The sequence below is a fragment of the Parasteatoda tepidariorum genome, chromosome 3, assembly GCF_043381705.1.
Source record: "Parasteatoda tepidariorum isolate YZ-2023 chromosome 3, CAS_Ptep_4.0, whole genome shotgun sequence".
NCBI classification, from domain to species: domain Eukaryota; kingdom Metazoa; phylum Arthropoda; class Arachnida; order Araneae; family Theridiidae; genus Parasteatoda; species Parasteatoda tepidariorum.
Genome location: NC_092206.1, coordinates 30,606,239 through 30,629,045, shown reverse-complemented (window position 1 = coordinate 30,629,045; position 22,807 = coordinate 30,606,239). Strand labels below are relative to the sequence as shown.

Genomic DNA, 22,807 nt, shown 5'->3' with positions numbered 1-22,807 from the left:
GAATATTTATTTATACATTTTTGAAGCAAATGAAGTTTTTAATCAAGTAATATCTTGCCACTTCAGTTTCTAAGAAATATTTATTTACATATTTTTGAAGCAAATGAAGTTTTTAATTAAATAATATCTTTCCGCTTTAGTGTCAAAAGAATATTTATTTATACATTTTTGAAGCAAATGAAATTTTCAATCAAATAATGCCTTACGGCTTCAGTTTCTAAGGAATATTTATTTAATGCGATTATATAAATATTTCAAACGTTAATTTATTGAAACAAATGTAGTATAAATACAATTTTAATTTTAATTTTTAAAAATTTAGTTTAATCACCATTTAAAAGAAAACCTACCTGTATTTCAAACACACAGAGAAATAAAATAAAGACACATAAAATACATTTTATTAATATTTTCGTACAAGAGAACATTTCATATGTTATAAGCATCACAATGGAGGTTCAGTATCATTATTAAAGGGACATCTAAAACTAGAGATACTTCAATCACAGAGAGCTAACACTAGAGTATTGTAAACTGGTCAAGTATTTAGGGTAAGCAACTATCATATTTAACCACAGTATTTATCTATTTATTCTTTAATAAGTCACAAAATCATTTGCCAGGGTGTAATGCAACTATGCATAGTTTTATAACAGAACTTTAAACATATTTTCAAAAAAGACTCTCCAGATAGTTTGATAATACAGATGCTTGTCTTATATTTGGAAAGATATTCATAAAAATATAAAACCTTAAGAAGAAAAAAAATTCTGGATAAATTACTGAACTGTGTGGTAATGACATTTCTGGTAATCTAGTTCATAATTCAATCCTTCAATTCTGTTACTATTCCTAATTTAATTTATTTGGTTATTTTTTCTTTTATATGGTATCAGTTTATCAGAAATTCTAGTTTTCAAAATTAGAGTTCTTATTACACAACATTTAGTAAAAAATATAAAACTGAAAAGTAAACATATACGAATAAATGATTTTTATGACCTCTAAAATATCACGATAAAATTACCAAATTTTACCTTTCATTGTTAAATCATATTTTATTGTTAATTTAACCAAATCATTAGGACTCGATGGCCTGGTTGGCAGGGCTCTGGACTCACGCTCGTGAGAACGAGAGTTCGAATCCAGCCTGCCAAAGACCAGTAAATACTGAATTGTGCACGTTAAATCTGTCGGTTCACACAGTCCTCCATATTCCTATAACAAATCAATACTTCTGGCTATACTGAATTGGAGTGTGATCTTTCTCTGGTTCAGGTCAAAACTACGATCTGAGAATAAATTAATGGATGTATGAATGGGTCCGCTCTATAAACGGATGTGGCGTATGGGTGTGGCAGAAGTCAACTTCTTGGCCATAGATGGAGCCACTGGAAAACAAGAGCAATTGCACCCCATCAGAGTTAATGGCTGACGACAACAACAACAACTAAATCATTACCAAAGTGCATTGGTCGAAATTACTGAGTTTCTAGCTGTCCCCATAGAGTCAGAAACATGATAAATTGTATTATATTCTAATGGTTTTGACCATACTTTTATCTCGGTGTAACTAAATAAATTATATCAATACATAATATTCAAGATGAAATTAAGAACATGATGGAATAAATCATTTTACTTCTGGTCGATCAAAACTTGGTAAAACAGGTTAACACATGTTGAAATAAAATGAGAGGCAATATTTTAAATTCTGGTTTTCAAACTTATAATTCTTATTACCCCATGTTTACAAAAAATATTAAGCAGAAAAGCAAATTTAACCGAATAAGTCATTTGTATGCCATGTTCTAAGGTATCATGATAAAAATATATTGCAAAATAATATTTTATTGCTAATTTTACCGAAATTACAACAAAAATGCTTTGGTAAGACTTTCATAGTTTTTTGGTGATCCCTTAACACGGTAAATTTTATGATATTCTGGTAGTTTTGATCATATTTCTTTCCTCAGTACTGTTTAAAAAAATTATTAAAACAATATAACAATCAAGATGAAATTAACAACGTGATTGATTAATTCTTTCCAATTCTGGATCAACTTCTTTGATCAAAGCTTGGTAAAATATTTGGTTTCCTACATTGAAATAAAACAAGAAGCAATATTTCCAAAGTTCAGAAAAAGTAGGTCATTATTTCTATCCAGTTTTCACTTTTTTTAAACTTTATTAATGATTTCACACATTCATGATTGGAATGTGATGATATGATTATTTTTAAATGATTATAATTCAATAAAAATCAGCGTTATCAATAAATTAATATCAATTATAACTAACGTAAAGTTATTTTTTTTAAATTTTGGCATATTAAAATTTTGAATATTTGAGTTTAAAAAAAACGTCTCACATCTATTTAGAACAAATTAGAATTTTCTTTTATTGTTGTCTATCGTAACAATAAATAACGAATTCAGCAAAGTTGAAATATTAAACTTTTACCATAGAGTTTTTGCTTTTCACAAAAACGAATAAAATATATTTTATTTTGTTTATTTCATTTCAATCGTGTTTCAAAAATGAAATAAATTGCATTTTTAATCCACGTTGTTTGAGGCTAACTAATAGTTGTTGTTGTTTCTAATGACACTTGCAAATAACAGCGAGCTTGCTTGGTGAAACCAAGCGACCATAAGGCAGAGTGCGCATTTCTTGCTTTCCAGGGGCGTCATATATGACCAAGAATACTATTTCAAAACAAACGGCTAACTAATAGTAACCGAGAGAAGCAATAATATTTTTTTACAAAAGTAGTGTTAAACATATGGATAAAAAATTTTGTTTTCAATTGAATATATTTTTATTTTAAATATATTCATATACAAAGGCATTTCTAACTATAGCGGAAAATAAGAATTGAGTCATATATTCATTCATCTTCAACATTTATTTTCAAAATTACAATCGGAAATCAATGACTGCTGCAATTTAATATTTAAATGAGGAAATATAAAAAAAATACTTCATTAAAACTTGACGGATCAGTTATTAGTAAGGAAAAAATAAAAACATCAAAATTTGTGTTATAACAATAGTAAGAAGAACTGTTATGTTATGTCTCTAAACCCGTTTTCCTTAAAAGGGATTTGTAAAGTTTTTTTTTATAAAAACTGTGGTATAAAATTAACAATAAAATATGGTTTTTATGAGATGTTATAAAATTTGGTAACTGCAGAAAAATTTGATAACTTAGAGCTTTGTTTAAAAACCTTAAACTTGATTAAATTATTTTTCAGATTAATATTTTTAACCAATTGTGTGATAATAAGAACTATGATTTTAAAAATTAGAATTTCCGGTATACCTATACCATATGAACGAAAAAATTACAAAGTGCCGTATAAAATACCGTATATTTTGATGTTATTAAAAAAAATTATGTTTTTCTTATTATTTAATAAATGTGCCGTAATTATTCTTCGAACTGCAAACAAAATATGATTTCAGTGTAAAAGCTAATTATTTACTCGCAAAACATTCGCGTAATTTTTCTTTATTTGTGTCCTTATTAATTTTTGTACGCATTCTGTAGTGAATTTAACATAATTAAAATGTCAGTCAGCTCTTACGTTAGGGAGCAGTTTTAAACAGTTAACTGAAAATTCCATCCCTTGTTCACGTTTTATCTCTGAATATCATCAAAAGTTAATGATCTTAAACCTTCTTCTGGTTGTTATTAGTGCATTATGATAGACCAAAGCATTAAGCGATTAGATTCTTGATTAACAATGTAGGAAAATTTGTGTAAATTATTTGTCCCCAATCAGATTAAAAATAATAAAAACTATAACCATATACAACAATAAATTATTTATTCTATCCATTATTTAAGAGTATTTGCTAGTAATACGGATTTATTCATATCTTCTTATTCTTTCATATTAATCATATTTTATTTCCCATTTATCTTAAACATTTATATAATTACTTATATTATTTAAAACTAAAAGTGGAGTTCTTTTATAATATTGTAGAGTAATTTTGTGATAAAACCTCATTATGTAATATGTGATAACGATAATTATAATCATTTTACGATTGTTAATTGTCAAATAACATATATCTCTTTTAAAATAAGTTATTTTCACGTTCATTTCGAATTTTATCTAAAACTGTCTTCAAGCAATGGGTCCAATTATAATAAGAACACAAAACAATCTGTGTGCAATTATAATTAGAATTTAATATACTGAAGCTATATTAAGAATATGCATTTCAACACTGCTGAATAAATTTTTGGAAAAAACCATTTAACGTGTTTTTATAATTACAATTATAATAATTATAAAAGTAAATAAGAATTAACAAAAAAAACAAGTTCGTGAATGGAAAGGATAATAACATAGTAAAATCGTCAGATTTAAATTTAACCCCGATAAAATCAAAATTTTAATCTGTGAAGTCAAATCGAGTGGAAGAAAGTTAAGTTTAGAGCAAAAACAATATTTTTTTTTAAGAATATTGGAAAAAAACTATTGCATAAGTTCTAAAACATGTTTGTTTAATTATACATACACGTAATAAGTAATAAAAACCTACGATATTTCCTAGTATCCATTACAAATAAAGTAACATATGTAATCTGTTATGAATGCAACTTAACTTTAAATAAAAATAGATATTAAAAAGTTAGAGAATTCAAGATAAATCACTGTAAACATTTGTTATTTGACGAATGAAAATATGTACGTCATTGTTTTAAAGTAATATCAAAAGAAATTTTTTTTTAATGAACTGAATTATTTTAATGAATCAAGTCTGAAGCAATTTAAGATCACTGCTTTCAAAGAATTGTTTTTATAAAATTCCCCAAATTGTTAATAATTTAAGGAATTGTTGCATAAAATTGACAACTTGTTAAAAGTTCAAATATTTGTTGCATAAAATTGTCAAAATAGTTAATAATTTAAGTAATTTATACATAAAATTGTCAGAGTTATTAATAATGTAAATAACATGATATAAATTAGAAGTTAAATTTTGTAACGCTTTACTTTAGAACAGACAAAGGGTTTAAATGTAAAGAAATAAAACTTTGGTTACAAATTGATAAAATATATAATACCTGGTAGACATAAGGTATAACTTTAAAATAATTCATACATTTCTGGAATCAAAATCTAATAAGTAAATAACTATGCGTTTTGCGATTTTAAAATTTTGACATAGAATAGAAATAAGAAAAACATTATTAAGAACAAAATTACCGTCGTAAAGTTGAAAAAAAAATAGTTTTATTAATTTTATTGTCATTATCAACAACTTATTTAAGCATATTGTATTTTCTCATTTAATTTGTAGGTAATAATAAATGTTTAAAAATTTATTGATAGTCTTGAATCCCGACCAAAATTATTTGAAAGATGCGCAAACTTCTTTGCATGTTTTATTTCAAAAAATAATAATTGAAGATAATGCGCTATTAAAAGATGATTAATTCTTATGTATTATGAGATATAAACTTAATAAAAACGCATCAGTTTAATAGCTGATAGTTTTACATTTGAAAGATAATATCTAATTTCAACTCAAAGAAACAAATAATAATGAAATAAAATATCTATAATGAAAAGTGTTTCATAAGTATTTAATTCTTATAATATAAGTACGTAAAAATACTTATATGCATTTCTTACTTTATTTTTCACATTTATTTCTTATAAAATATCATTTTAATCTTACTTTTCATTCCATAACAATTTCTTTATCATTTTAGTAAACTTTTCATTTCATAACAAATTTTTTTTAGCAAAAAACGACTTTTATAACTAGCATTTTTAAATACACAATACTCGAAATATTTGCAATAAAAAAATATCCTAGTGATATTTGACTTAGAAACATTTCATGACCTGCCGTTAGATTAAAATAATCAGTTTACGAAACTGTTTAAAATAATTAAAAAGAAGTTTTCGAATAGAAATACTATAATCCAAATATATTTTTGGCACATAGCCTTATTTTTTTTAACAATAACTATACACCCGGTTATTTAATACAACATCAAAGATTATGTATGCTTTCATAAAACACATATGGCACAAACATAGATATTATAGCTATCGTATTTAAGATATAAATGCATATATATATATATAAACTCTTTTCTTAAAATATTGTAAGAGAAGTGAAAAATTAAATGCAGCATAACTTACTTAGTAATTCGTTAAAATTCTGCAGAACATGAACTAAGATGAAAATAGAGAAAAACAATGAGATGCTGAGGAAAAAAAATCAAATATATATGTGCTATAAAAATCAGTTTAAGTGTCAAGTATATCTAAATAGCACCACAAATAGCAGTTTGAAAGAATCTCAAATACAAGTTGAAAATTATAAACTAAAGATAGCATCACTCGAAGAAGATTTTTCAAATGGTGTTTAAATGTTTGGTCCATGTGTAATTAGTTTCTGATTATGAGCAAATTTCTACTTCCTGTGTATATATTTCTGTAAAGTTCATAGCAACCGTATGAAAAGTTACCAGAAAGTTTTTATTCAATCCATATAAACTTTATCACTGAGTTGTATTCACAATTCGTGAAGCTCATAGCATTCAATACGTGAATGAAATAAAACGGTTCGTGATTGACTTTACGAACCACATGCTGAGTTAGTTTTTCGAGATTAGTCACCACAAAGCTCATTTAGTCTCGTGAAAAAATGATGTTTCACACCTGAGTTGGTTCACTTTCTGTTTTTTGCTTATTGAAGCCATTTCTGACCGAGAATTCTTTATCGCCCATAACGATATTGGATCTTGATGTGAGGGTGATAGCTGTGGATGGATCTAGTTCATTCCTTTGTTTCTGTTCTCGATTAAGTTGTGCTTTTGAAGACCCGCTGCGTGTGTTTTTCGGAAACACGCTGTTCTCTACATTCAACTGAGCATTTACTTCCATTCGTGCCGCACATGTGAACGCTTTAGCGAAACTCTTTTTGAAATTGTCGCTCAAGAACGCGTACAGGATAGGATTCATGGCTGAATTGGCGTAGGCCAGCATTCCAGCAAGAAGAATAATTATAAACCCAATCTGACTCTGACCCTGTCTTGGCGGTAAAAGTGTGATGTAAACTTGGGTGATCCAGTATGGCAACCAGCAAATAACGTAGACCGTAATCACAGTTAATACAAGATAAGTTACTTTCCTGTGAGAGCGTTTCTTCTCTTTTGAGCGGTTTTTTGGTCCAACTGTGCGCAATTTGCATATGACTAAGAAATAAAATAACAGTATGAGAATTAAGGGTATGGCAAAACCTAAAGTAAAGGAATAAAGTGTAAATGCCTTCTGCCCGTTCATCAAATCACTCTCTGGCCAATATATATTGCAACTTAGACTTGTTCCGGTGTGATATATGTTCGCGTAAATATAAATGGGTACCATCAATAAAGCAGATACTGTCCAGGCTGTCAGACATATGAACTTAGCGATAAAAGGTGTTCTGTATCTTGGAGACGATATTGGATGACAAACAGCTACATAACGATCTGCGCTCATTACTGTTAGCAATAGACTACTAGTAAATTGATTGATGGATGTTGTTGTCATGTAAATTTTACACATAACGCTACCAAATGGCCAATAACCGAACACCATTGTTGTTATAAGAAAAGGAAGACCAGTCAAAAACATTTCATCGGCTAACGCTAAATTAAATATGTACATATTGGTAACAGTTTGCATCTTCGAAAAGCGCAGTACAACGTACAATACTAAGCTGTTACCACATAAGCCCACCATGAAAACAATTCCATACAATATCTTGGCAAATTCAACAACAAGATACGGAGGCTTGTAATGTGTATGTGACATCATGTCCGTAATATTAAAAGCTGTCATATTACCGCAATCAGTTAAATTAAAGTCACTATAATTTCCGCTAAATTCACAAATAGGAATATTCGTTCCGTATATCGGATAATCTTCGTCAGTAGCCATTGTTAATTACCTGACTACTACCTGTTGCTAGAAAACTGTATAAGTTCTTAAAGAATGAAATTTTTTTGCGAAACGAAGCGAAAAAAGAAGAAAAATGACGACATCTCCGTCATTCTTTAAGTCGTTAAATGATTGGTTACTGTCCAAATGAATGAGGATTGGCCGGTTCGAAAAATATGGTATTTCTAATCTTTAAAAGGATGAGAGATCATTCACTGTCTTTACTGATTCACAGCAGGGCGTTTTCCGTTCTGAGACGAAGAGGCATGGACATAGTGATGAGGGAGGGGGTTGTTCACCGTGTTCGATCGGTTACGAGAGCTTTAGTAGAGATGCTGACACTAGCGCCATCCGACGGATGCTCCCTGAAAGAGTAAGAAGCAGAATGAATGGATATCGGGGGAAGAGAAAAAACTAAAGACAAAAATTAAAAGCGCGTTCGAAAACCTTAGCACGGTATATATACCAGGACTACACAAACAGATGGTAAAAGTTGTTTTTCTTCAAGGTATAGGTGGGCGTGTTGTGTGTACAAAATATATTAAAGTTGAAGAGCTATCGAGTCTATTATAGTGACGTTTCTTCAGAAAATTCTAATAATAATTCCAAGAATCGACAAAAATACTTTTTATCGAGATAAATTTAAGAGAGTATTTCCGAAGCCTCAATTTATGTTTTTCCTAGGAATTAAATTAATTTAATATATTTTCGTTTCTTACTGCGTGGGGTTAATAAAAAAGGGACTAGCTCCATTAGTGTAATTTCATTTTAAATATATAGTTAAATTCTCTTTGTTAATTCTTCAATATACTGAACTTATATTTTTTTTAACAGTAGACAAAAAGTGCTGTACGTTATAGAGCATTTTTCTTTATAAAATAATACAAATTATACTGTAATACGCAATAAATAACCCACGATAAATACACAATAAATGTACAAAGAAATATAGTAGTAAAACAATAGTATTAAATGCTTATATATTTTTTTGAGATAATAGTAATAAATACATCGTTATGACAGTTAGATAGTATACATGCTGATTGATGATCGAAAACAACCCACCTATTTCCAGCATAATATTATAATACGTCTGTGAGCAAATAATTGTTTTTTTTTCCATAATTCTACATAAACAGGACGGACTGATTTAAACATTATTCATATGCTCTTAAAACAACTTCTTGATATTATTACACTATTGGTTTTTACAAATATTCAATCACTAGCTGATTATTCGTTTTCCGTCTGGAGTGAAAAAAATTAAAATGTCAATAAAGCAGAACTGAATAACACTACAAAATTATGCACAATTGGACACATAACAACACAAATAATAAGCGATTGTATGTGACTTTAACTTATTATTTAAGGAAAAGGCGTTTTTAGTAATTCATAATCAAAATAACTATTAACAGTATTCAGTAACGTTTGCAATGATGTCATACCTCGTGGCCAAGTCATGACCACATGTCATGACCACAGTCATGACGTGGCCAAGTGAGACCTTACCACAATTAATCGATTTTCTCTAGTACTTGTCCATATATAAAGCTATATCGACTGCACTGTATAAATTCAGTTTTAATTGACACTAAATAAACTAATACTAGGAGGCTCTGCCCCCTGCTCGCTAACGCTCGCCAACCCCCGAGAATTGCTACGCAATCCTATGTGGTTCACGCCGTGAACCATGGCTCGCTGCGCTCGCTCGCCAATGAACACAATGTTCTAGCACAAAGACATAATATATTATCATCAAAGACATAGTATTTTATCATCAAAGACATAGTATTGTACTTATGTAGAAGAATTCTACCAATGTTCTTATTGGCTTTTAAAAAAGTATATTAGCTATTTAGATTGTACATGGTGAAAAAATCAAAACATTAGCTAAATAAGAAACATATTAGCAAAATAAATTATCAAATATTGCTTCACTAATATTCTGCATTTTAAAGCGTGAAAATTCAATGCATAAATAAACGCGAAATATAAAAAAATTCAATGCATTCAATACAAACACTTAAACGTTTTTTAGACGTTTAGGTAGCTCCCAGTAGAAAAATATCAATTCTACAGCGGCCTTTTAAAGCATTCTCTCTTCAATTAATTAATTAATTCCTAATTGAGTTTAAACTAAATATTCTCATGTATTTAGTGCATGAATCTGAATTGAGCAACCTGATAATGCTCACTCTGGTTATTGTTATCTGGTTGCTCACTACGTGCTCTTGCGCGCCGAATGCAATCAATTAAAAATGAAAACTGCTGCCAGCGCGAGAAAAGAAATATCATTGGTTTTATTGATACATACATACATACGTTCGTACGTATTAGCGTTTTATATAATATAGATAGATTACTTACAGTAGTATATTTGGTAATGATTAAAAGTGCACCAATTACCATATGTACTAAATAGCGTGAGTGCATATTATCATAATTGCGTATTATCATAATTAATTAAGCATCATTTGCGTCGAAATATTATGGTAATTTCCTATTAAATGAACTTTACTTCTAAACAAATTAGTGCCGTTTCTCCACTGGTTTCGCTATTTAGTACGTAGCTTATTTTTTATTTCAGTTACAGTACCTATTGAAAAGTTAATCAATCAGCATCGGCATCAATAACTGTATGGCGAATGTTGACCTGACTTTTCACCTAATCGAATTAATACCATTTCTCAAAAAAAAAATTGGTTCCAAAACTAATTTCTCAAAAATAATGTTGACTTTAAATTATGTATTTTTTTAAAAAACAAATGCCGTTTAAAAGCATAATTTTTTAAAAAGATAAACGCTCAGTTTCATAAATTTAAGAAATACTAATTTGTTGACGTAATCCGCCAATGCCAGTATGTTCACGTTGATCGTTGAGTTTAACTGACATAACGAATAAAAAATAATTATGTAACTAAGAATGTGCAATAAAATTCACTTTTAAGTAATGAACGCTTTCCTTAAAAACGTCTGCTCTTTTATTTACATCAATATCTCTAACTTTAAACTTATAAAAATATTCCGTTATTCAAGCATCTCCCCTGAACGATCTAATTTGAATTCTTGAGGACTAAAATTGTTCCTTGAGGGACTGAAATTTTTCCTTTCATCCCCTGACCAATTTTCAGGACGATCAAAGAAATGGTTCTGGAGATATAAGAGTAACATACACACACGGACATACAAACTCTTCATTTTATTATTACAGATTAAACATTAAACAATACGAAATAAATCATTAGTTCCATGACCGAACTTTTCTTTTTCGAATGATAACAGTTTCTGCAAATATGTTCTGCAAAAATGATAAAAATTTCAGCAGTGATAGAAAAAAAGTGAAGGACAATCATAAGAAAACAGACATACTAAAATAATGTATTATATAGTTCATTGTGAAATCAAAACAATGAACTCAAATAACAAGTATTTTCTCAGAACTTCTCGATGTTTTTATTCTCTTTTAACATCGCCGGAGAACAACCCACCAGATATTTAATATCTGGTTATTAATTTGAAACTTTTTCGACTTAAACTTTGAATCCAACTTAGAAGACTGTTGAGTTAAATATCATTAAAAACTCTCCTTTGTGATAAGGTGTTTCAGTATTTGAGTTAAATAAATGAAAAATTTACTGTTCTCCTGATGGTTATGAGACACTAATAAATGACTTGTCTGCAATGGCACACTTTTGGGTCAACGTAGGCGGAGAAAAGTTCAGCAGCATACGTGTTCTCCTTACACGAGTTATGTTTTGAGTTCAGTTATTTTATTGTTATTTTGTCTGCTGAAGTTAATCTTTATACTTTGTAACTTCTTTGTAAAACGACCTTTGATAATCTTGGAATCAGGTATCAGTGTTGTTTGCAACTGAAACAAAATTGGATTCTTTTAATCTATCTCTAAATTGATTAGGTATTGAAACAATACAATACCTAATCTGTATCGTATCGTTTAAGGAATCTTAAGCTTTAGCGCTTATAAATACATATAAGCAGCATGAGGAGCATGTATATATGAAAAATGGTAGTGAATCTTAAAGTAGAATTAGTATCAAAAGAATTACAAGACAATTCAAATATATATATTTGAAATATATATATATAAATGTATATATATATAAAATGTATATATATATATAAATGTATATATATATAAAATGTATATATATATATAAATGTATATATATATAAAATGTATATATATATATAAATGTATATATATATAAAATGTATATATATATATAAATGTATATATATATAAAATGTATATATATATATAAATGTATATATATATAAAATGTATATATATATATAAATGTATATATATATAAAATGTATATATATATATAAATGTATATATATATAAAATGTATATATATATATAAATGTATATATATATAAAATGTATATATATATATAAATGTATATATATATAAAATGTATATATATATATAAATGTATATATATATAAAATGTATATATATATATAAATGTATATATATATAAAATGTATATATATATATAAATGTATATATATATAAAATGTATATATATATATAAATGTATATATATATAAAATGTATATATATATATAAATGTATATATATATAAAATGTATATATATATATAAATGTATATATATATAAAATGTATATATATATATAAATGTATATATATATAAAATGTATATATATATATAAATGTATATATATATAAAATGTATATATATATATAAATGTATATATATATAAAATGTATATATATATATAAATGTATATATATATAAAATGTATATATATATATAAATGTATATATATATAAAATGTATATATATATATAAATGTATATATATATAAAATGTATATATATATATAAATGTATATATATATAAAATGTATATATATATATAAATGTATATATATATAAAATGTATATATATATATAAATGTATATATATATAAAATGTATATATATATATAAATGTATATATATATAAAATGTATATATATATATAAATGTATATATATATAAAATGTATATATATATATAAATGTATATATATATAAAATGTATATATATATATAAATGTATATATATATAAAATGTATATATATATATAAATGTATATATATATAAAATGTATATATATATATAAATGTATATATATATAAAATGTATATATATATATAAATGTATATATATATAAAATGTATATATATATATAAATGTATATANGCTCTCCATCGTAGTTCTTCAGGCAAATGATGCCTAGAGGTCATTATTACGAATTGGCTATCTCAGATTTTCAATGTCGCAATCACAGTAAAATTTGTGTGCTTTCTCTCAAACTTGGACTTTTATGCTCCAGGCAGATGACGTAAGCCGAGTGCAGCGCCACTAATTTGCATATTGCAATTTTACTCAGCTACTCTTAGTGGACAACATATGCAAATTTTGCACGGTTTGGCTTACTTTTGAAAGAGTTATCGCTATTTTTGTGATTTTTCCTTAATTTATGATAACCAGTGTATTTGCCTATGTACTGATTGTATTAAGGTATTTTTTTTTTAAGAAAAAGCAATATTTAAAGAAAACCTTCTTATTATACATTAGATTAAAACCATTTTGGCTGTTTAAAAATGATTTTAAAACTTTATTATGAATGTTCATTAGAAAGTGAGTTTAATGCTATTAGGAAAATTCAGTGTATTGAATTACGCGCTTCAAATATTTTGGAGAACCCTGTAAAGCGATTTACATATTGTTTAATTATTCCAATAAACTCAGCTTGTTGTGCGTGGGACTCATTCAATATTATCTATTCATAGTATTATATAATGAGTTTGATATAGATGGTGTTTATCAACGATACGTGCAACATAAAATTTTAACATGAATGCTGTTTAAAGTTATATCTTTATGTTATGCATCAATTTAGAAAGAAATTCTTTTTTTATACTATACTGACTAAATCAAATACATTTATTTCAATAGAGTTGATTTTACTTATAATAATAAATTGAAACAAATAGTAAAATCTACATTATTAAACTAGTTATTAAAGTAAACTTATAGGAACAAAATAATTTTTGGTGGAATTTTTAATTTTTAATAAAAGTTTCAGGTGGAAATGAAGCACCATAACTTCTTCAATTTAAGTCTGAAACATATAAAATTCGTTTCTAATTTTTGGTATTTTTAAAAGTTTTTTTTTAAAAAATAATATTTTATTCCTTTTTAAGATTTATGCATGTAAATTTGTTTAAGTCAAAAAGATATTGATTGCAAGATATTGATTAATTGGCAAGAAAAGAGAGATAAATTTTGCGCTGTCACCAGGAATAGAACTTTTTTTAAAAAAAATATTGAGCTCTCTAACTAGCAGGAAAGTGATTAAGATTGTAATCGGCGGCAAATTGTATTCGAAGTTAATTTCAATAATATAATTAATTGTATTTAAAGTTAATAAAGTGCCTTACATCGCATGGCTCAAAGTTCAAGTGATCTATCCCAGGGCTAAAGAGAATAGAAGGGCTAGTTCACTCCGCTCTTAGAGCTGAAGCTACGATTTCCCTCCTCATGACGTCACTATGTCNACCGGGGGAGCTGCATTAAGGTCATGCCTTACAGGGCATGGCTCAAAGTTCAAGTGATCTATCCACTCGGAAAGCTGTTTGGGATTTGTTTGGCGATATTTTCTCTTGGGAGGTAACCTCGTGATAAATTCTATCCTTAACAATCTGAAAAAAAGTGAAACTTGCATAGTCTTTAGACACAGATCTCTTATATTTGAGGGCTCTCCTTTTTATAAAGTGACCGAAAATTATATTCATAATTTCATCGTTACAAACACGAAAATTAAATAAAATATCTAGACACGGTCCCGCAGTGGATTGATCGCAAAGACACGGTTCCCAGTAGAACGCTAAAGTTAAGCATCACTAGCTCCTGCCAGTTAGTGACCACTTTGATAAGCTTGCGAGGGACCAAGGGTGTGCGGTATGGGTCCTCGTGAAACTTCTCTACAGTAAAGTGCTCGACTTCACGCGCAGGACGTCGGGCTATCAAAAAAGGGGAGCCATCCCTGCTGCTGAGGATCAAAATTGCGGCGGCATGTCTTCAGGTCATCTTTAGGGATGTTTTCTACACCGTTGCCAATAGCCCATTGTGCAACTCAAGTGTGATGAAAATAAAGTACCTACCTTTCCAGATACGCTGATTTTCATGACAATGAGTACATTTCAGTGTGAGACCAGTCGTAAGCTAGACAAAATGGATATTGTAGTATTTGAATGGTGTTTTGGTTTGATTTCATTTAAAGTCCATCATATTGCAAATAGTTATCCATGAAATATTTTGTCTGATAGGTTGGAACACGGCCATGGAGTTAAAACTTAGTAACTACAATATTTTGTAAATAATGGTTGGATAAAGAGTAACATTGTGAGGGGAATATGATATCATAATATAAAGGGAAAGAAAGGTAAAAAAATGTTTCACGAATAAATATTAGTTAATAGCTATTATTTTCAGTAGTGCATATCCGGATTTTTTTGTTTAACTTCCTGATCTAAGGAATTTTAACACTACATAAATAAAAAGATGCACATCAACGTAGTAAAGACAAAGAAAAGGGCCACAAAGAAATCTAACCAAATATCTGATATCAAACAAATATATTTAATGACATTACTTATTTTTTTTCTTCTAATAGGCCAGAAAAATGATGAAAACTGAACTATTGCTGTTAGTATTTATGTATTTTTGACTAATATATTCAAGAATGAATTCATTCAGATTTAATCATCTCTTGTGTTCAATAGGTAATTTTTGTTTGGTAGAAGATTAGCAATAAATCCTCTCATAAGATTTTCCAACCATGAAACTCGCATTAATAATTTATACTGTAATCTTAAACATATTTTTTTAAATTTTCTCTTAACTTAAATGGATTAAACTTAATGGCTAAACAGTATTAAGATGATACAAAATAATACTAAAATAATATTTTTGAAAAAGTTGGACTTACCTAATATACGAACTAAACGTATCATTAGTGACAGTCAACACAAGCAATAAATTTTGAAACATAATATTTTCTTTTTTATGTGATATAAACAATTATTCAAGTTTAGTGTAACTTTCAAGTGTAAACACTTGCTCTTAGACTAGTTCTCCATGCATAGTGCTTGATTGGAGATTTTATTATCAAATTAAAAGGGGCCGGGATAGCTTGTCTGGTAGGGAGCTGGACTCCCGTTCGTGAACACGGGAATTCGAATCCAGACAGCCGAAGTCTCCCCGTATAGTAAATTGAGATTGGTACTGGTTAAATCTGTGGAGTCACAAAGTTCCTTTAACAAATTACACCTCTGGGGGTACTGAATTGTAGATTGATTGTTCTGCATTTCAGGTCAAATTTGCGATTTGCGTATGAATGGAGGTATGTATGTATGGGTCAGCCCTATAAACTGGTGTGACATATGAATGTGGCAGAATACGAATTCTTGGCCATGGATGGCTCCACTGGAAAAAAAAGAACAATCCCCCCATTGCCTTAATGGACCACAACATTATCAAATTAAATTTATAAGTTTAAACTATCTGATTGACTTACTTTTCACAAGCATTTCTTCGATAAAAAAGAATTCAGTGTTTGAACTTGAGAATACTTTGTTTTCAATTTATAATAAATCTATGTTTTTTTCGATAACATTTCAATTCTCATAAAAAAAGTGATGACTAAGTTTTGCTTTGCGCAATGTTATGAAATCATACAAACAGTAAATAAAGCAATGCATTAATGCCACATGCAGATCGATATTTTGAAATTATGCCTTGAAACAACAAATCTAAAAAGAGTGCACTTTACGTTGCTTAGGAAGAAATTTATCTGTTGATTATAAACCATTTGAAGAAATCTCTTAACGACGAAATAACTCAAAGAATTTTATCAAACTTTAGTTGATTGCCTAGAATCAAAACAAAATTTGATTTAGGAGTTCCTTGAGCAGTAGATAGCTACAAAAAAAAAATCCCGAAACATCTATCGCTGCTCTCTTTGAAAGTAAAAGTTTTTAGACGTTGGTTGCTATCTGGGAAACGTAAACAAATTGATCCTTGAGTTCACAACAATTCGGCAATTTCATGAATTTGAATATGTTAATTTAATTATAACTTTTCCTCCTAAGTATATTTATATATATTTTTCGATATTATAACCGCTGTTGGACAGCCGACCCAATTTTTCGGGTTTTGGACTGCTAATTTTCAACTCCCTAGCCTTGTAATTTTAATACCAATCGGGAAGACAAGGGAAATCCTAGATCAACTATTGGGAAATATTTGGCTTCGCGAATGAGTTTTTGAGTGAACTAACCCGCATTTGCATTACATGGAGAGGCAAACCACGAAAACCTCCCGTGATTAGTGTAAAGGCTGTTAATTGCGACAGCTTGGAAATCATGAATTCCGGGATAGAAGGATCGAGGTTTAGGTCGAAGGTAGGAAGACCAAACAGAATAGTTCCTGCGAGGTTATTCAGCTGTATACCTGCTGTATATAAGGTATATAAGGATATATAAGGTATATAAGGTATAGCAGGTATATAAGGATACCTGCTGATGAACACAATCGACAACCACGGCTAAGAGTGGCAAGGGGACTCTAACCCATGATCCGTCTATCACTGAAGATATTTTAAGTTAGCAATATGATCGGTGCAAGCCAGGTGCGGAATTCGAATCTAACAGCCATCGCTGGGATTTGAATCCGGTTCACCTCATTGGAAGGTGAGCGCTTTCCTCCCTGAGCCACCATGCCTCCAGCCTAAAAACATATGTTGAAATTGACATTACAATTAGGAAATTGTAAGAGAGAAGGAAAATTAAAAAAGAGTGACTCAATATGTTAAATCGGGAACCTTTGGCAAATGGTGCTTCTGTAATGTCGTTGGTTATTTTATTTTTTGATGCAGTATCACCTTCATACAAGCCAGTAAGATGTTTTAAAATCTTACTAGAAAGTATTATCAAGAGTGAACAGCAAAATTACCCTGTGGGGAGAGTAATTATTGACAATGCCAACCTTCATCTATTAAAAGGTACCTCATGATTGAATCAAGTTAGCATGTCTTATATACCAGTGAATTGATATTTAATAATCGTAGTGGTAGTTACGCCGCAATACCTCCCCCCCCCAGAATTTTATCAGGGATAGAATTCGATGAACGGATACCACTAGTTGCTGTTCTTGTGAAAGACCGGGAGAGCTGCATTAAGGTCACCGGATTTTTGAGTGCTGAATGCGAGAGGTGCATTAATTTCACTGTCGTAGTCGTTCCTGTGTTGCATTTAGCAGTAGAGTGTAGGCTTGGTATATAAGACAGGCTAACATTTGATTCAATCACGAGGTACCTTTTGATAGATGAAGGTTGGCATTGTCGATAATTACTCTCCCCACAACACCCTTTTCTTCAACATTTTAGTGCTTCAATACTTTTGATATGTGCACATCGATCTAGAAAAAATGAATTAGATTGTCTTCTAATGATGGATTTTATTGCTCTTGATATAATTTATTGGTATCAGAGTTGTTGTGCTATTCGAAAAACGTTTCAGAATGCTTGCTCAGTATAGTTTTCCATGCTGGGTCACCAAACCTTTTAAAGTAAGCTTAGCTGATTTAATATATCCAATGTGGGTCTGCTGCATATAGCATAATCTCTGACTTTAGTTTCAAGAAAATACAGAACTACAGTTTACATAGCTGAATAACACAGATTAAAGCAACTTTAAATATTATGAGCAACAGCTATAAAACACCTAACATCTCCATAATATTTATATATTAATAAAAAAAATAGAAGTATAAAAGTATTTTCTGGTACAAGTAACTTTTTGATAATTAATATTTCATAAAAAAATTTAATTTCAAACATATTTGAAAAAAGAAAAAGAGATTTATAATTAAAAAACCATTTGAGCCTTTTCGTGCAAATTTAGTGTTTTGTCATTTAAAGTTAGTTTCTTCAAAATGATGCAAAAATTTGTGTACCCTACAAGTGTCAGACTATTATTAAATAGCATATTTAAAATAATAAATAAGTACAAATAATAATAATTATTATTATTATTTTGCATGGGATTATATAAAAACGAATTTTATAATCAAATGCAAATTTTTTTTGGTTAACTTTAAGTATTCTCGTGAAGTGGCGAAATGCCCAGAGTGTAAAATTAATATTAAAGGATCCAAACTTTCGGCCATCTCTCCTGACCATACTATTTTTTAAGGTCAAGAGACCAAATCCGTTGAAAAAGTGATATGTTTATTCAGAGAGGGTATATTTTCGTCTCCTAAATTAATAAGCATTTTAAAGGGAGGCCCTCGAACAATTAAGATTGTGTCTCTGAACATGAACATCCAATCATCAAATCAACAGCTACTCGGGGTATTCTCTTTTTTTGGGCACAGTGTGCTAAGCAAATAATAGGAAGTGCCTGCTATAAGTAATTAATAATGTAAGCGTTATAATAAAAACGCCACGTCAATGTTAGAAACCATTCCTTATATCGGTTAATTTTATGATTTTTATTTTGTTTTTAATTTAGTTCCGTCAACACTATTATAATTTTCATTCAAAAATTATAATTACAACAATTTTGAATTTTTATTCAAAAATTATAATAAAATAATAACCAGCAATCTGTCTATTCAATTACTGGTATAGTTTAGGGTGAAGAAAAATTTTACCTTTACGGTTTTGAAACCGTTTACAACTAGTATGGTTTTAGAACCATGAATGCAAACCTAAACGGTTTTTTAACCATTTACAACAAGCATGGTTTTAAAAGCGTAAAGAGGAAAGTTAACTGGAAATTAGAGCTAAGCTTTTTGTTAGGTAATGGACATAGGACAGTGCAAGACACTGGAATTTTCATGTGTTGAAAGGAATAGACTAAATATTGTGGTTCCAACGCTGGGACTCGAACCTTCGTTCCATCGGTCTTCACAGTAACAGATTAGCCTTCTCGCCTATAGTATGTACCCAACTGCAAGGAACAAATTTGGTTCATTAGGTGGGTTTAATTCATGCGATAAAATATGGGTTGATTAAACATATTTGGTGGCCATTAACCCCTTAATGATCGGTTAATTTTCAGGAAAACGGTTATAAAAGTCTCCATTTTTTATCCCTGAAAATTCTATGAAACTATGTGTATGAACAATATATATATTCATTTTTAATTTTTGATTTGTTTTTATTTTGAAATTTTAAAAAATTTAATTTTTAGGAAAAGCCAACATTCAGTGTTAAATGCTGGTTTTCCAGCAAGCAAGGAAAATTTTAAAAATATGTGTTTTAAAAATATCCTGGTACTGCTATCTGTTGTGTAAAATGAGAAATAAAATGTTTTCCGGACAAAAAAAATGAATTAGTTTCCAGCCCGTCAATATCACGGGAGCGAGAAATAACGAACGAGGTCTCAACCTGTCATTTTCACGGGAGAGAGAAGGAAGGAGTTTAAAAATAAATTTTGTCTTGAGCACAAACCAGGTGTACTCACAAAGAGCCTAACTAGGAATCTTTGCTAAGATAACAAATAACATATCACAAATACACGCATTTGATTAGTGCTGATTAGCTGACTTTAGTGCTGGCATCTGGTTTAAAATAAAGTAATCATTTATAATTACCTTNCGAGAGCAAGAAAAAACAAACGAAATCTCAAACTGCCATTTTCACGGGAGAGAGAAGGAAGGGGTTTAAAAATAAATTTTGTCTTGAGCACAAACCAGGTGTATTCACAAAGAGCCTAACTAGGAATCTTTGCTAAGATAACAAATAACATATCACAAATACACGCATTTGAATAGTGCTGATTAGCTGACTTTAGTGCTGGCATCTGGTTTAAAATAAAGTAATCATTTATAATTACCTTAAAAATATCCTGGTACTGCTATCTGATGTGTAAAATGAGAAATAAAATGTTTTCCGGACAAAAAAAAATGAATTAGTTTCCAGCCCGTCAATATCACGGGAGCGAGAAATAACGAACGAAATCTCAACCCGTCATTTTTACAGGAGCGAGAAGGAAGGGATTAATAAAGGGTTTTTCTCAGAGTTGATAGTTCAAATACTATCTTACGTTAAAATGCGTGACTGTTTTTTTTTTTAATATGGCAAAATAACAATTAAATAAATTGTTATTTAACCAATTTTTAAACAAAATTTTTAACAGTGTGAAACGTAAATTATATTTTTTTCGCAACATCTCTTTCAATTTCTGGTGTTAAGTTTATATAATCCTATTACATAAAATGAAGTGAAGTTGCCGAATAATTAATAAGTCATTCTGTTTCATCGCTTTGGGAGCTTTTAATTATAATTAGTCGTAGTTCAAAGGAAATTTCCTTGAGACAAATAATATCGCAAATACAAAAGCTTAGTGTAAAGTTATTCACGCCTATGATGAATTATTTTCAAGAATTAATTTCAAGAAATGGAAGCCATTGTTTACTCTAAAAATATATTATAATCTGCAGGGAGACGTTTCTGTAAATTCAATCAATTCCATGAAGAAAAAAAGTAAATAATAAAGCTAATTTAGAGAAATGAATACACTGCACTGCCGAAGAGAATGTTTCTAAAACCTCTCAATTTAATTAATTTAAGAGATTTTATCGATGAAGACATATTTAAATGATATTCACTTAAATAACTTATGAATGAGATAGCTAATACTTTTTTTTAAATTCAAAATTATTCGAATAATTATTTCATAAGGAAATATCAATTACATACTGCAGTACTAAAAAAATTCTTCTTTAGCGTCGCTAAATAAAGGTTTATGTTTATTGTGTTATAAATAGTTAATTACATAGTTCTCAATCACTTCATTTTAAAAATAAAAATACTTATTAGTTACTAAAAAAAAGAATTACTTGAAATTACTTACTAAGTTACTTATTTTTAAAAATAAATCACATTTTTTTAATAAAAGAACCTTAAAGGCCATAAATCTAACTTGTTTCATATAACTTTAAAAATTCACAATAAAAAGATTTATAATAAAAATAAAATAATTGCTAGTACCTTTCTTAATGTATTAATAATTGAACTTTCCTAATAATTTCTTAGTTATAATATATATTTTTATCCAGAGAATTTTATTTTGAAATAGAATTTGATTCTGATTCAAAGTGCCGTTGGTTTATTTTTGTTATAAATTAATCTCAATAAGCAGATTATAACATATTTTATAATTTTATTCTTAAAATTTGAAACATTTAAGCAAAAATAAATACAATTTCGTGATAATTTTTGTAATTTATAATAAAATTATTAAAGAGTTTTTCTGTGCGTCTCTTTTAAAACTCCAGAACTGTTTTGTATCACCATTCTGAAGTTTTGACGTAGAATGTAGAGGTCAATTTTACCAACTGGTCCTAAAAAGCACCCAAAATTTTAATTAAATCATTAGGGAGAGAAGGTTTAAAATCTGATTTTTCTTAGTGATTTAAGAGTTAACCAATGTTATACATAAATACAACTGTAGAGGAATCTTTTTTCTTAAAATAATTAAAAGATAGCATTAGTGATGTTTGCTAGTTTATTGCTTTATTCGATTAAGAAAAGAGTTTATTTCATGTTTCTTCAGTCTTCCTTGAGTAGTGTGCCAATCTGCCAACACTTAATCCAAAAACATGACAAACCACTAGAAATGTAAAAACATTTGCTTCTAAATGTTCACCAATTTTCAGTTACCATAATAGCAAAGAGATAAAGTATTCCTCTTCAACAAGAGAACACTAACTGAAGTTGCTGCTTGTGTTGT

General features: G+C 28.8%; 1 protein-coding gene across 1 annotated transcript in view; it reads right to left on the bottom strand.

Annotated features, from left to right (window-relative positions):
- Positions 1-379: 379 nt before the first annotated feature.
- LOC107456079 (somatostatin receptor type 2-like) overlaps positions 380-22,807 on the bottom strand; it is a 135,985-nt gene continuing 113,557 nt past the window's right edge. The window contains exon 3 of the mRNA XM_071178454.1: positions 380-8,326. Coding sequence (XP_071034555.1) covers positions 6,693-7,961 — 1,269 coding nt within the window. The 5' untranslated portion in view covers positions 7,962-8,326 and the 3' untranslated portion in view covers positions 380-6,692. The remainder of the gene's footprint in view (positions 8,327-22,807) is intronic.